Source organism: Galeopterus variegatus, unplaced genomic scaffold, assembly GCF_000696425.1.
Source record: "Galeopterus variegatus unplaced genomic scaffold, G_variegatus-3.0.2 Scaffold560, whole genome shotgun sequence".
In the NCBI taxonomy this organism is placed as follows: domain Eukaryota; kingdom Metazoa; phylum Chordata; class Mammalia; order Dermoptera; family Cynocephalidae; genus Galeopterus; species Galeopterus variegatus.
In genome coordinates, this window is record NW_007726671.1 from 358,299 (window position 1) to 371,515 (window position 13,217).

General features: G+C 51.4%; 1 protein-coding gene and 1 long non-coding RNA gene across 2 annotated transcripts; one reads left to right on the forward strand and one right to left on the reverse strand.

Moving 5' to 3' along the window:
• Positions 1–333: 333 nt before the first annotated feature.
• LOC103588360 lies at positions 334–1,072 on the reverse strand. The gene is made up of 2 exons (XR_550306.1): positions 875–1,072; positions 334–606 (listed from the first exon to the last, which is right to left on the reverse strand). It is a non-coding gene; the product is annotated as an uncharacterized LOC103588360 (long non-coding RNA).
• Positions 1,073–1,383: 311 nt separating this feature from the next.
• STC2 (stanniocalcin 2) lies at positions 1,384–12,706 on the forward strand. The gene is made up of 4 exons (XM_008570032.1): positions 1,384–1,679; positions 3,865–4,007; positions 6,526–6,737; positions 12,006–12,706. Exons 1-4 carry the CDS (start codon positions 1,529–1,531, stop codon positions 12,406–12,408), a joined length of 909 nt encoding a protein of 302 aa, XP_008568254.1. The 5' UTR covers positions 1,384–1,528; the 3' UTR covers positions 12,409–12,706.
• Positions 12,707–13,217: the final 511 nt, after the last annotated feature.

The window sequence follows — 13,217 nt, forward strand, 5'->3', positions numbered from 1 at the left end:
GAGGGGCAAGGGCGCGCCAACACAGGGTGCGTGCCCTGAGGCGCTTGGTAGCAGCGCTCGCGTCCCCGCCCTCCCCAGCCCTGCTAGCCCCCAGAGCTGCGCCGTCGGGTTGACAAGGCCGGGAGCAGTTCCTGTCTCCGGCCCCGGCACAGGAGAGACGTGAGCGTGCACACGTACGCACACAGCGGGGGAAGAGGCGCTCCAAGCGGCGCCCAACTTTCTCCTTGCTTCCGCCGGCCGGGAGAGAAAGCAGCCGGGGGCAATCCAACCCCGCTGTGCTTGGGGAGGAGACTCGAACAAGAAGGGAGAAGAGATGGAGAGAATGTCCCCGGATTTTGCTTTTAAGTTTTTATTTTCACCACTTCCATCTGATGACTGGAAAGTAAAGGGAACCCGGAGCGGAGCAGCGAGTAGCGCTTTGGGAAAATGGAAGTGTGTTTGGAGACGCGTAAAGTTGCCTTTCAAGCTCTGGCCTCTGGGGCACGCGATGCTCCGCGGCGGGCTGACTCAGGGCTGCCTGGGCCTCCCCGCCACTCTCCTGGAAATGGAAATGATGCAAGTCCATACAGTCACCTGGATCCCTGCAGCCCAGCCTGGAATCCGCGCCTGGATGGGGGGAGGGGCGAGAAACGACACTCCAGGGGTTGCATGGTTCACAAAAGAGCAGGGCCAAAAAAAAAAAAAAGCAGTAGGATGGGGTAGTTGCTCAGACCAAATACTTTATCTAATGCTTCTGCTCCAATCTTCTTCCCCCTCCCCCCGCCAGTGCAAAGCATCACAACGCTATGTATGCTCAGTTTGCCCACAGCATCACTGTGCCCAGGAAACTGCTCCCATCTATCAAGGCATCGGAGCTGGGAATCTCACGTAGTACTGAATGGTGGAAAGGGGAAACTTTCCCAGCCCGATGCTGATGTGATGGGAGACCGGGGAACGCTGTGCGACTGCAGACCGTCCCCGCTTGCCCTTCTTTAGCTGCAACCGGAGCAGGGCTTCGCTCTTATTTGTTGAAGTCCGTTCGGCCATTGCCCTGGAGCACTCGCACACGCGCACGCATCTCCAGCCGCGCTCACACACACTCACACACACGCACGCAAACGCGTGGCCGCCGCCAGGTCGGCAACTTTGTCGGGCGCTCCCAGCGGCGCCCGGCTTCCTCCTGTAGTAGTTGGGCGCAGGCCCCGCCTCCCGGTCGTGTTGTCAAACGGGCCGGGGTCTCCGATTGGTTCAGCCGCCGGGACAACACCTGCTCGACTCCTTCATTCAAGTGACACCAGAGCTTCCAGGGATATTTGAGGCACCATCCCTGCCACTGCCCGGCACTCGCAGCGCTGCTAACGGCCTGGTCACATGCTCTCCGGAGAGCTACGGGAGGGCGCTGGGTAACCTCTATCCGAGCCGCGGCCGCGAGGAGGAGGAAAAAGGCGAGCAAGGAGAAGAGTGGGAGGAGGAGGGGGAGCGGCGGGGAGGAAGAGAAGGGGAGCACAAAGAACCCAGACCTCCAGGCGGGAGGCTTATACCAAGAACCATGTGTGCGGAGCGGCTGGGCCAGTTTGTGACCCTGGCTTTGGTGTTGGCCACCTTCGATCCGGCACGGGGGACCGACGCCACCAGCCCTCCCGAGAGTCCCCAAGATAGAAGCTCCCAGCAGAAAGGCCGCCTGTCCCTGCAGAACACAGGTAAGCGCGTGCGCCCCCGCGGCCGGGAGCTGCTGGGAGAGCACACCGTGCACCCACGCTGCGCGCCCCGGGCGTTTCGCCCAGAGCCGGGCGCCCACCCCAGGCCACTCAAACTCTCGGGGTGGCGTGGGACCTGCAAAGGGAAGCGAGAGGCGAGGCGAAGGCGAGGTCTGCGCCGGGCTCCGAGCGCCCGGAATCTGCACGTGCTAGCAGGGTGATGAAACGGCCGGGGCAGGACTTGTTGCTGTCCTCCCCGGGGTCGAAGGGAAATGAGCCCCGAGTCCCGGGTCGGGTACAAAGCGCACTCCATTCTGGCCGACCCTCAGGAGGCACCGAGGGTCCCCGGAGCTGAGCTGCGCCCTGCACCCGGAGAACTTCTCTTCCCAGCCGGCCGGCCTCAGCAGGACCGCTTCTCTCCCTCGTCAGAAGATGCCGGACATCCCAGAACTTTGCCGGCGAGATAAATTGCATGGCGAACTTTCCTCCTGGGGGCACTGCTTTCGGAAGGGGGGTTGGGATGGCGCGAAGCGTACCTCCGAAGGGGCTGCCACCGTCCCCTGCTCCCGGCCAGGTCAGCAAGCGAAGAAGTGGTGACACGACACGAACAGTGCGCTGCCTCTGCTCGACCGGTTCTCGGCTCACCGGCAAACTGCGGAGCAGAGCCAGGCGTGCCCGGCACGGGGCTGGCTCTTTTCCCAGCTCCGGGGAGAGAAAGAAAATCCGCCTAGATCCTGCGCCCCGCGCCCCGCCCCCGCCTCTGTATTTTTGGGGGCCGAGCGAACGCGGCGGCGGCGGCGGCGTGCGTGCGCTCGCTGCACGAGCAGGAATGCACGAATGCCCATTAGGGACGCCCCGAGTGCGGGCATCGCAGCCCAGCGCTGTCCCGCCGGGGCCGCGCGTGGTGTCCTACGGGAGCCCCGCACCTCCACATGCGGAGGCCGCCCCCCCACACGCACACGCTAGGACCCTCGCCCGACCTTCCCCCTCTCCGGAGCTTTCTCTGAAACTGAACGTGATACTCGTAGCTGGTGACCCTCAACAACACACGCCCCTCACTCTCTCGCTAGATTTAATCTGAATGAGGCCCGCCCTTCTTCTAAAATATACTTTTCTGATGTAATTTTGCGGTTGGTTTAAATCAGAGTCTTGGGTTGGGGGAGGAAGGGAAGAGAGGCTTTGCACGCGGCAGCCTGACAGTTAACTAACTCCCTTCGTCTGTCCTTTCACAGAGACGAATTAGGGCCACATTCTGGGAAGCGGGGCAGCAAGATCCCGAGCCGGGGGGTCCTAGGGGATTAAGTGATATCTCACACGGGATCCCTAATTAAAAGGAGCCTCTAACTGCGATGGATGCGTTTCTGAAGGCTAGTCCCCATCTGACTTCATTCCTGAGCCTGCTCACAAACCACAGCTTCCCTTTCCTGGTATTTTTAATGCGGATGGTTTGAAGGCGCAGCCTTAATAGGAATTTTGTTTTGATTTTTAGGTGTTGAATCATAAAGCTGAATTGAAACTGCTTTTTGGACGCTGTCGTTTGGGGGTCAGGAAGGAAATGGCTGTGATTTAACAGCACCAGCTTCTACAGATCCAAGTAGAGGAGGGGGTCTCAGTACTCACTGATGAAGTACAGTCTTCATCTCAAAATCTTATGTTTGTCTATGGGTTTAAAAAGCTGAAATATTTTCCACTCCCAAACTAAGTATTCCCACAAATGCTTTAATAAAATGAAATGGATGGGGGGCAAAGAATGCACATACCTAAATTCTGGTTGTGATTTTTATAATTTTTTTAGCTAATTTTTACAGATATTTACAACTATAGATTTTTTTATGAGTAGATTAAATGATGACAATTTGTTTCCCCAGCTTCTTAGATCCTGAAATAGTCATTACTAACTTTCTCCTCCTTAAATTTACCTTTAGTCATTACTAACTTTTATTTCAACTGACCTTTCGGCATTCCCCAGCATGGCTGACAGTTTTGTACATATTTGTATGTAATTTTCATTTTAGCCGAGATCCAGCATTTGTTTCCCCAGCTTCTTAGATCCTGAAATAGTCATTACTAACTTTCTCCTCCTTAAATTTACCTTTAGTCATTACCAACTTTTATTTCAACTGACCTTTCGGCATTCTCCAGCATGGCTGACAGTTTTGTACATATTTGTATGTAATTTTCATTTTAGCCGAGATCCAGCACTGTTTGGTCAACGCTGGCGATGTGGGGTGTGGCGTGTTTGAATGTTTCGAGAACAACTCTTGTGAGATTCGGGGCTTACATGGGATTTGCATGACTTTTCTGCACAACGCTGGAAAATTTGATGCCCAGGTAAAAACTGTACAGAACATGAAGAATGTTTTGGGTTATCAGAGTGTGATTGAAATGTTGGTTGGAAAGCCTTGTTAACAGATTTCCTTAGCTGTTCTTTGTGGTGTGTTTTAGCACTTGCAAGAGACGTTCTAGGTATACAGCAAGAGGCCAGTGTCTGCCTGCACTCATGAATTGCTCTCATGTTCTCCTGAGAACTGCACTCATGTTCTGCTCCTTGAAGCTGTCATGTAGGCAAAACCTTTCTACACCCTTAAGCTGTGTCTTCACAGGCAAAGTGGACTATAGACCAATGTCATAGTAAATGTTAAACACCTTTTAAGGAGATACACAACCACCCAGAACCCAGTCCCCAAAGCATATTGCATTAGGCTGAGGGGGCAGGGACCCCCAATTATATATACCAAAAGCTATTTTCACCTAATAGGGAAGATTAAATGAGACACGACATTCATAGAAATTCATCATCCAGTGTGTGTGTGAGCAGGCAACCTGGATAATTGAGGGTCTACAAAAGAACAGATTTTATTCCTCTTAAGTAGAAGACCCTTCTCTCTCAACCTGAAAAGTCACAGCATGAATGTGTCCTGCAATTCTGCACTTTTCTATTTGCTCTATGTAATAAATATAGTCAGGGCCTGACCCACTTCAGTTATCCCAGGGTCCCAAGGGTAAAAACCAGTTGCTGCTTGGGGCAGAGAAGAAATACCACAAGCGACCTTATGGCTCCAGCGCTGACAACCCAAATACATGTTTAGATGGCATGTGACATTAGGCTCACCTTCATTTTCTCCCTGGCCCCTATATTCCCTGTTGAAACACGTTGTTATTATAGCTCATAAACGGTCCTCTATTTCATTGGCGATCGATGACAGTGTTTGGAGGGGGCCAACAGTTTAGATGTGATTTATGAACCTCACCAGTCACCATCCTCTGACATCCTTTAGAGAGCCTGACAAAGCCATGCCTGGGAACCAGAAGGGGATGCAACGGGACTGGCAGCCTAAACTGCAGAGGATGTGGGTGGCAAGAGGGGAAACAGAAACCGGGGAAGGAAAGAGGTAGAACTTTGAACTCCTTAAGGCTCCCTAAAAAGCATCCCTCCTGGATTAGCTGGAATTAGGAAACGTAATAGGAAATCCGGAGGAAAGATGTGTATTTAAGGGCAATCCCACAGGATGTCAGGGAAGGATACGAAGAACAGATTGCTGCAGCCCTCGCGTAAATTAATCTTCCTTTTTTTCTCAACCAGCAGGAATATGTTCTCAAGTTAGAGGCATCCCTTTCAAGTTGATTCTCAGCACATAACAACTTAATAAACTGGCACACCCTGCCCTCCATCCCATTTGGCTCCCACTGGAAAGCCCAAGAAGAGGGGGCTGCAGGAAGGGCGGTTGGGCCACATGGGTTTTCAGCCATCAGACACTATCTGTAGACATTTCAATTGCTTCTAAAGGGAGAACCAAAATAAATGTGCTGGCTGGCTTCCCACTTCCAACCTAACCCGTTTACTTTCTCAGTGACTTCCGGGGCTCTCTGAAAACAGAGGAGTGACCTCTCTAGCAACAGCTCGTTTCTATAGTAATGCAGGGTGCAGGGATTCCTGGGTAGGTTTCCCACAATGCCTCTTGCTACGAGAGGTTGATAAGGGAGCTAAGGCTGGAGCTGGCCTCCACAACCCCAACAGCTGTCTCCTTTCTAGGATAAGCACAGTCCCATGGGGTTGCCAGGGAAGAGAACTGTAGGCCAGATGTAGGCCTGGCTGCCTTAGCCACTCGGAGGCAGGCAGCGTGGAGGAGGGGCTGTCAGCTGGGCAGTTCAGACTCCAGATGCTGCCAGGCAGTATGCCAGGCGGGGCTTTTAGAGGCAATAATCCTAACAGCTTAAAGGAGTAGAATCTTTTTTGAAAAGGAAAAGAAGCCTCCTCCTTGAAAGATTAGAGGAGGCAAGAGTATGAACTGGGGACAGTGGGGGGCACTGAGGCAGGAAAGGCAGGCACAGTTAGCACTCGATCTTGGTGTGGCTCCTGGAATGGAAGGAAAAGGGAAGTGTGACATTTGGACAAACAGGCACCTTCTGCTTGGGGAAAGCTCTTGCTGAGAACCATGAAGGAGTTATGGATTTGCATCTGGCCCAATTCCCACTTGTGTTCCAGAAAAGTTGCCACCCAACAGCCAACCCCGGGCTGCCTCGAGGACAGACAGCCACAGAAGCCCCAGTTTCAGGGAAACGAACAGAGCAGCTGGGGAGGAAGGAGTCTGATGTGTTAGTCTAAGAACTCATATCCTTTTTGGCCAAATGCCGGAGGTGTCATGTCATTTCAGGAGGTACAGGCTGATGTACCTCCTGATGTAGCATCAGCCTGTCACCTGGGAGGACGTCAGTCTGAGGCGGGGCCTTGGGGTTCTGCTGTCAGAAAAATCCTGTATAAGCCCAAGAAGGGTAAATATCCAAGCGTGTAACAAGGACTCCTCTTTTCTGCCCCTCTGTCCCTTCTCCATGTCCTCTCTATTCTCAGGGTAAGTCATTCATCAAAGATGCCTTGAGGTGTAAGGCCCACGCTCTGCGGCACAGGTTCGGCTGCATAAGCCGGAAGTGCCCAGCCATTAAGGAAATGGTGTTCCAGTTGCAGCGGGAATGCTACCTCAAACATGATCTCTGCTCGGCCGCCCAGGAGAACACCCGGGTCATAGTGGAAATGATACATTTCAAGGACTTACTGCTGCATGAGTGAGTACTGCTTGAAAGGGACCTGGGGAGGAGGGGCCGCCCCAGCAAGGATCTGGCAATGGGAGTTGGGGAGAGTTGCATTCAGTTTGAAGGGCTTGCTTTTGGAGGCTGAACTCCTGTCAAATGGAGAAGGCTGTGGTTTACCTCCAAAAGCTACCCTGACTCCCCTAGGATTCCCGCTGGCTTTCAGGAAAAGTGAAAGAGATTTCCATCATCAGTTTCAAAATCACAAGCAACAGAAAAGGGAAATTTTTTTACTAAGCATGAAATGTGTAGATTCGGAAACACTATTCATCTTCCCCTTGGCCAAGAACCCGATAGTTCTGTGAATATTCCAAGTAGCTGTGAAGGTGTCCTTCCAAGCAGCTGACCCCTAATAACATCTGTTGAACATTTACTAAGTGCCAGGCACTGTGTTCAGCGATTTATGTGAATTTTTCACTTGATCCTTATAATAGCCATTTTTATCTCCATTTTACAGATGAGGCTCACTGAGGTGAAAGTCACACAGCTAGTGAGAGGCAAAACCAGGTTTGTGATCCAGGCAGTCTGGCTCCAGAACCTACACCCTTAAATGCCAAGACTGAGAGCAATATCTTTTTGATCCTCCTATGGGAAAGGAGAGCTTGGGGAGGCAGGGAAAAAAAATATATATATATATTGCTCTCAATTCACCTTCTCTAATACATTAATGCCCCGCCAGAGAAAAAGAGCAATATCTTTTTGATCCTCCTATGGGAAAGGAGAGCTTGGGGAGGCAGGGAAAATATATATATATATATTGCTCTCAATTCACCTTCTCTAATACATTAATGCCCCGCCAGAGAAAATGCAAAACAAGTGTCAAAACCTTCAACTAATCAGCTAAACACTTTTATGCCAAATCGAGGAAACATGAACTTACCTATTCAAAGATTTGCAATTCAGGGATAAACCCAGGATATCTCCTTCCTTAAAAAATATCCCAGCTATCGGATCCTAAATTTTGCAGAGTGGCAAAGCATGGGACACAGGGCAGAAAGAAAGCCACCAGCTAAGCAGTCATTGCCAGCTGGATGGCACATTGGTCCTTCCATAGTGACTCATTGGGCCAAATCAGTACAATTTTATGAACTTTTTCTCCTCCTCAGTTTGTGCCACATCCTTCTCCCAGCTGTGTCACTAAACAGGTTACTCCCTACCCCAGCAGCACTACTTTGATCATGGAGGGCAACAACCATCTCCTGTCACTTTTCACTTGGTTGTAAGGATCTAGGTATCTTGCAACACCCCTTGTGCAGTGTTAGAATTATAAGATTCAGGGTAAAACTACGCAGGCAGCTCTTACCAAAAGCAAAATAATGTTGCCTTTTCCTTGAGTTACACTAATGCCTTATAAAATATTTATTCTTCCAAACACATAAAGGAACAATATCAACAATAGCATCAAAAATAACAACAATAATAGCTATCATTTTTCTAAAGAACCAAGCCAGGGGCTTTACATCAATTATCTCATTTATCTTTCCCAACAATGCCACCTTATAGAGATCATACGATCTCCATTTAACAGAGGAGGAGAGTGAAGCTGTGAGGTTAAAGAACTTGCTCTGAGGTGTGATTCCTATTTTTTGACTTGGGAATTGGTGACGTAACATGACTGAAACCAGTTGTCAGCAACAGACCTCAACTTCTCTGCTCCTGATCTATCCTTTCCTCACTAGACCTGCTAAGGGCTCATTGGTCCCCAAATACGGCAGAGGGTTTTTTTGTTTTGTTTTGTTTTCCTTTTCTCAAATATATCCTCATCACACAGGGAGAGCACTGTGAAATTCCGTTCCTTCAAGGTGCCCTTGGAAGAGGCAGGTGCTTCATGACTTAGAAGCTCTTTGATGCTCACTTGCCCTCAACTCATTAGAGATAGTTTTTTGGCCTCAAGGACGGGTGATGGGGTGCTAGTTTGTAAGACTATAATACATTCCTGGAGCATAAGAAGACTGTCTTTTTTGGAGAAAACTCTTTTTGGGGAAGACTGAAAGTCTTGAAGTTTTTAACCACCCCTCTCCCACCCCCAGAATTTCAGAAAGTGGTAAAGCACTGTGGCTTTCTATTGTTTCCTCCATGGGAACATGGACCTTTGACCCAGGAGACCCTTCCTTCCAAAGGCCTCTTCACACTACATGCAATGAGCAGACAGCCCCCAGCCCTGCTTTGGAAATGCAGGTGACCCACCCTGATAATAAGCCTGGGCCTCTTTTAAGAAAACTCACTGTGGTCACATGCAGATCCTCTTGCTTCTCCCTAAGCCAGCACCCCTAAGCAGCAGGTCTCACCTAACTCCATCTCCCTGAAACCCCTCATTACTGTACTTCTGAAGCCACAACTGCATGGTGCATCTACTTGTAGTTCAAGCTGAACTGCCTGAGTTTTTGTTTTCTTTAGTTTTTGAACCATCTTACTGATTAAAGGATCCTATGAGTCCCCAAATATCAAGAAGTCCATTTCAGAATGGGTGGCATTGGTCACAAACGAGAAATCGAGAACCAAATTTGCTTTTCGCTTTAGAGAGAAGGAAATCACAGTCACCCATAGCCACACCATCTCCATTCCTCAACGCAATCCCCATCTCCCTTCAGTTAAAGGAGCTCTTTTCAGCCTCTCTGATCCCCTCTGATCCTCATCCCTTCCTGCCCATCCCACTTTCTCCATATCATTTGCCCCCCACCCCCAGAAGCAGCCAGCCTGCCTGGGCCTCTGCACACCCTGTCACTGGGTGCTGGCAGCCACTGATCATTTGGAGCCTCCAGGCACATCCCCCTCCAAGTATTTTTTAAATCCTTTAGCCCTGCTGACACCCAGCTGAGCAAGCTGGGCTTTGTCATTAGACACAGACTGAGCTTGCAGCCTGAGAAGGCACCATGCCAGCTTGAGACACAGCTTAGATTAACTTGGTTCAGCACACACGCCCCTCCCTGCAGTTCACAGCTTTCCCTGCAGGAGAGAGAGCCAAGGCCGCAGGACTAGAAGGGACTAGTCCAGCCTTCTCGGATCCAGATCCACTTTGGGGTTCTGAGAGCTCATCTGTTGAAGAAGGCCCAGGGACAGTCCATATATTCTCACGAGACCTCCCCTTACTCTGGGGAAAAAAGCTTGAAGAAGAGACTAGTCCAGCCTTCTCGGATCCAGATCCACTTTGGGGTTCTGAGAGCTCATCTGTTGAAGAAGGCCCAAGGACAGTCCATATATTCTCACGAGACCTCCCCTTACTCTGGGGAAAAAAGCTTGAAGAAGAGCATCAGTTCAGTATCCCAGAAAGATAGGCAGCCCCTGCCATATGGTTATCCAGTCCCAGCAGGGTGGCAGGTACAGTCAGGTGCTAAAATCCTGTTGCTGCTCTAGCAGATAAACTCAGTGAACTTGAGCTCCCTGAGGCAGTTGCTAGTTTTCAAAAGGCAGAAGGAAACAAGGGGTAGCCCATGGAGACAGTGTTATCTCGGTCTTTGTCACTGTCAGGGGCCTGCCTTAGAGAGTTTAAGCACTTTGTGCATCAGCCTGCACAGACTCTCTGACTCCAAAGGCATCAAGTAGGACTTAAAATGCAGCTTGGTCTCTATCAGCCAGAACATTCCTCCTCTCTGCTTTCAGCCCAGCCTCAGGCCTTCCTAGCCAGGAAGCTTCCAAAAGCCACTTCCTCCTCCCTTGTCTCAGTTTTTACATTCATGAAGTGAGGACAGTTCATTCAATTACAAGTTGAGGCCTAATTAATAAAATTGGCAATATACTACTTCACAAGCCTCAAAACACAATGCGCTCTTTCTTCATAGCAACAAATGCCAATAGCAAAGAAAAGATTGCATGGGCTATGACACAGCCACCCAGGTGGTCCAGGCTCAAGGAGGGAAAAATGGCTTGCTCCCTGTTATAAATATCTCACATTCCAGAGTGATGTCCCTACTCAAGGTGACAGCCGAGAGCTGCAATGCTCATGGTCAGATATTTCCAGAAACTTTGCTATCTAGGACTGTTTAAGAATGCTGGTGAGTTGCATGAAACATTCCATACCCCCCTTGGGGATTTTAAAAGGCCAGAGAGAGATAAGGAAGGCTGAGTAAATGGGCCATGAGAACCCACTGCTGGGAACACCCCTTGCCAGATGGGCCCATAAATATAAAAAGCAGGCACACTGTATGCTGCTCCCCACCTTCTGCAACACTATCCACCTCCTGGAGTAAACTTCAGCAATTTTCCTAAAGAATGACCCAAGGCAGCAGAAATGGCCTGAGCACCTGGCTCTGCCCTCCAGAACTGAGCATGTTTGTTTTCCAGAGAGTTACTCTCATTCCAGACACCTGGACCCCTGACCACCAGCCTTCCCCTCCAGTTGGGGGGAAGCCCCCACTGAAAGAATAAAGATGCTTAGATAGCCACTCCCACTCCCCCGGCCTCTACTACCGAGAGGGAAAAGCCCCATGGGAAATGACATCCCAGGGAGGCCGTCTTTCCACCTGTTCCAGACTGCCCCAGACGCAGAAGGAAGTGTACACAGTAACTTCCAAAAGCACCCTTTTTCCTTGTTAGCCTAAACCAGGGGCAAACACAGACATAGGGAGATGGTTTCTGGGGAGCCTCACTTGGAGGAGGCTCACCTGGAAGGATGACATAGGGCACAAAGGGAGTCGGCCTTGCAGACATCTCCCATGCGGGGACAACAGAGGGCTCACCAAGGCCATTTGGGGGCCCCTCCCAAGCCCTAAACTTTCATGGCTTCTCCTTCCCTACCAGAAAGACTCCTATTATTCTATGGCCCCAAGACCCATCTCCATTCCAGCTAAGACTCACCTGGCCAGTGTAGCCTGCACGTGCCCAGAACTCTCCTGCCCACCTTTCATTATCCATACAGCTGCCCTACCTGGGACTCTCGCCTTCCTGAAGCTTCTTCGTCTTAGTGTCCCAGCCCTAGGTGCTTGTCCCATGCCCCGTGAATGTTACCAGTCTTTTTGCCTGTGGTGGGCTCTATCTCTACAACGACTCCGAGAGGGGGAGCCTTGCTGTGCCTCTTCCTCTCTCAATACCTGGCATGAAGCCTGGTACATGGTGGCCACCCAGTAAATGTTGGTTGAGGCCAGTACTCCCTAGAACATGGGTACAGGCTCGAAGTAATTCCAGAAAGATCTTTCACGGAACCAAACCCAAGCTAAGCGCTGGCCGCAGCTCTCTTTACTGGTGTTGTCATTGCCCTCTGGGGCCCAGGACCTGTGCCATTCTGATGATCTCGCCCCCAATCTCCAGGCCCTACGTGGACCTTGTGAACTTGCTGCTGACCTGTGGGGAGGAGGTGAGGGAGGCCGTCACCCACAGCGTCCAGGCTCAGTGTGAGCAGAACTGGGGAAGCCTGTGCTCCATCCTGAGCTTCTGCACCTCAGCCATCCAGAGGCTCCCCACGGTGCCTCCAGAGCACCAGCTCCAGGTGGACAGAGTCAAGCTCTCCAGGACCCAGCACGGGGAAGCGGGTCACCACCTCTCAGAGCCTAGCAGCAGGGAGACCGGTCGAGGTGCCAGGGGTGAGCGAGCTGGCAAGAGCCACCCGAGCGCTCCTGCCCGGAGCAGAGCCGGGGGCCACGGGGCCCATGGACCTTCTGGAAGCAGCGAGTGGGAGGATGAACAGTCCGAGTATTCTGATATCCGGAGGTGAAACGAAAGACCTGGCCATGAAATCTTTCCTCCACGCCGTCCATTTTCTTATCTATGGACATTCCAAAACATTTACCATTAAAGAGGGGGGATGTCACGCAGGATTTTGTGGGGATTGTGGACTTCATGAAGGTGTATGTTAGCAGAATGGACAGGTGAGATGGAGACTCCTGGGGCAGCGAGGTCTCGGGGGCGCCTGGTGAATTCTGCACTTACACATGCTCAAGGGAGCGTCCCCGCGTCCTCCTCCCAACTTTGTCTTCTTTCCATCTGTGGAGCCAGCGGGCGGCGGGCGGCGGTGTGCTCTGTCATGAGGTGAGATGGGGGGCAGTGTGAAGCAGGCCGTCCCCGCGTCCTCCTCCCAACTTTGTCTTCTTTCCATCTGTGGAGCCGGCGGGCGGCGGGCGGCGGTGTGCTCTGTCATGAGGTGAGATGGGGGGCAGTGTGAAGCAGGCCCACCTGGGCTGGACCACACAGTTGGTGCTGGGCCCCGCCCCGCAGCTTCTGGTGCTCTTTGTAGAGGCCAGGACAGCTGTATGGATTCCTGGGCAGGAGTGAATGTAAAAATATCGCTGGGAACATAGGAGAAGGGTGGAGAGGAGGTAGGGGGCCGATGGGGTGCTTGGTGCCAAACTGAAATTCAGTTTCCTGCATGGGACCTTGCGGTTCAGAGCTGCTTGGGGGAGGTGGGTGGGGGAGTGTCACTTCTAGGGGGAATTTCTGAGCCATTGTTCTGTCTGGGGGACACTGTCCGAGGAAGTGGCCCCTGTGTGTTTATATTTTAACCACTGCTTCAAATCTTGATTTCAC

Coding starts and splice junctions, on each gene's coding strand:
- STC2 (XM_008570032.1), top strand. CDS start 1,529: ATGTGTGCGGAGCGGCTGGGCCAGTTTGTGACCCTGGCTTTGGTGTTG. Junction 1,680..3,864: donor CCTGTCCCTGCAGAACACAG/GTAAGCGCGTGC, acceptor TTTTCATTTTAG/CCGAGATCCAGCACTGTTTG. Junction 6,738..12,005: donor AAGGACTTACTGCTGCATGA/GTGAGTACTGCT, acceptor CCCAATCTCCAG/GCCCTACGTGGACCTTGTGA.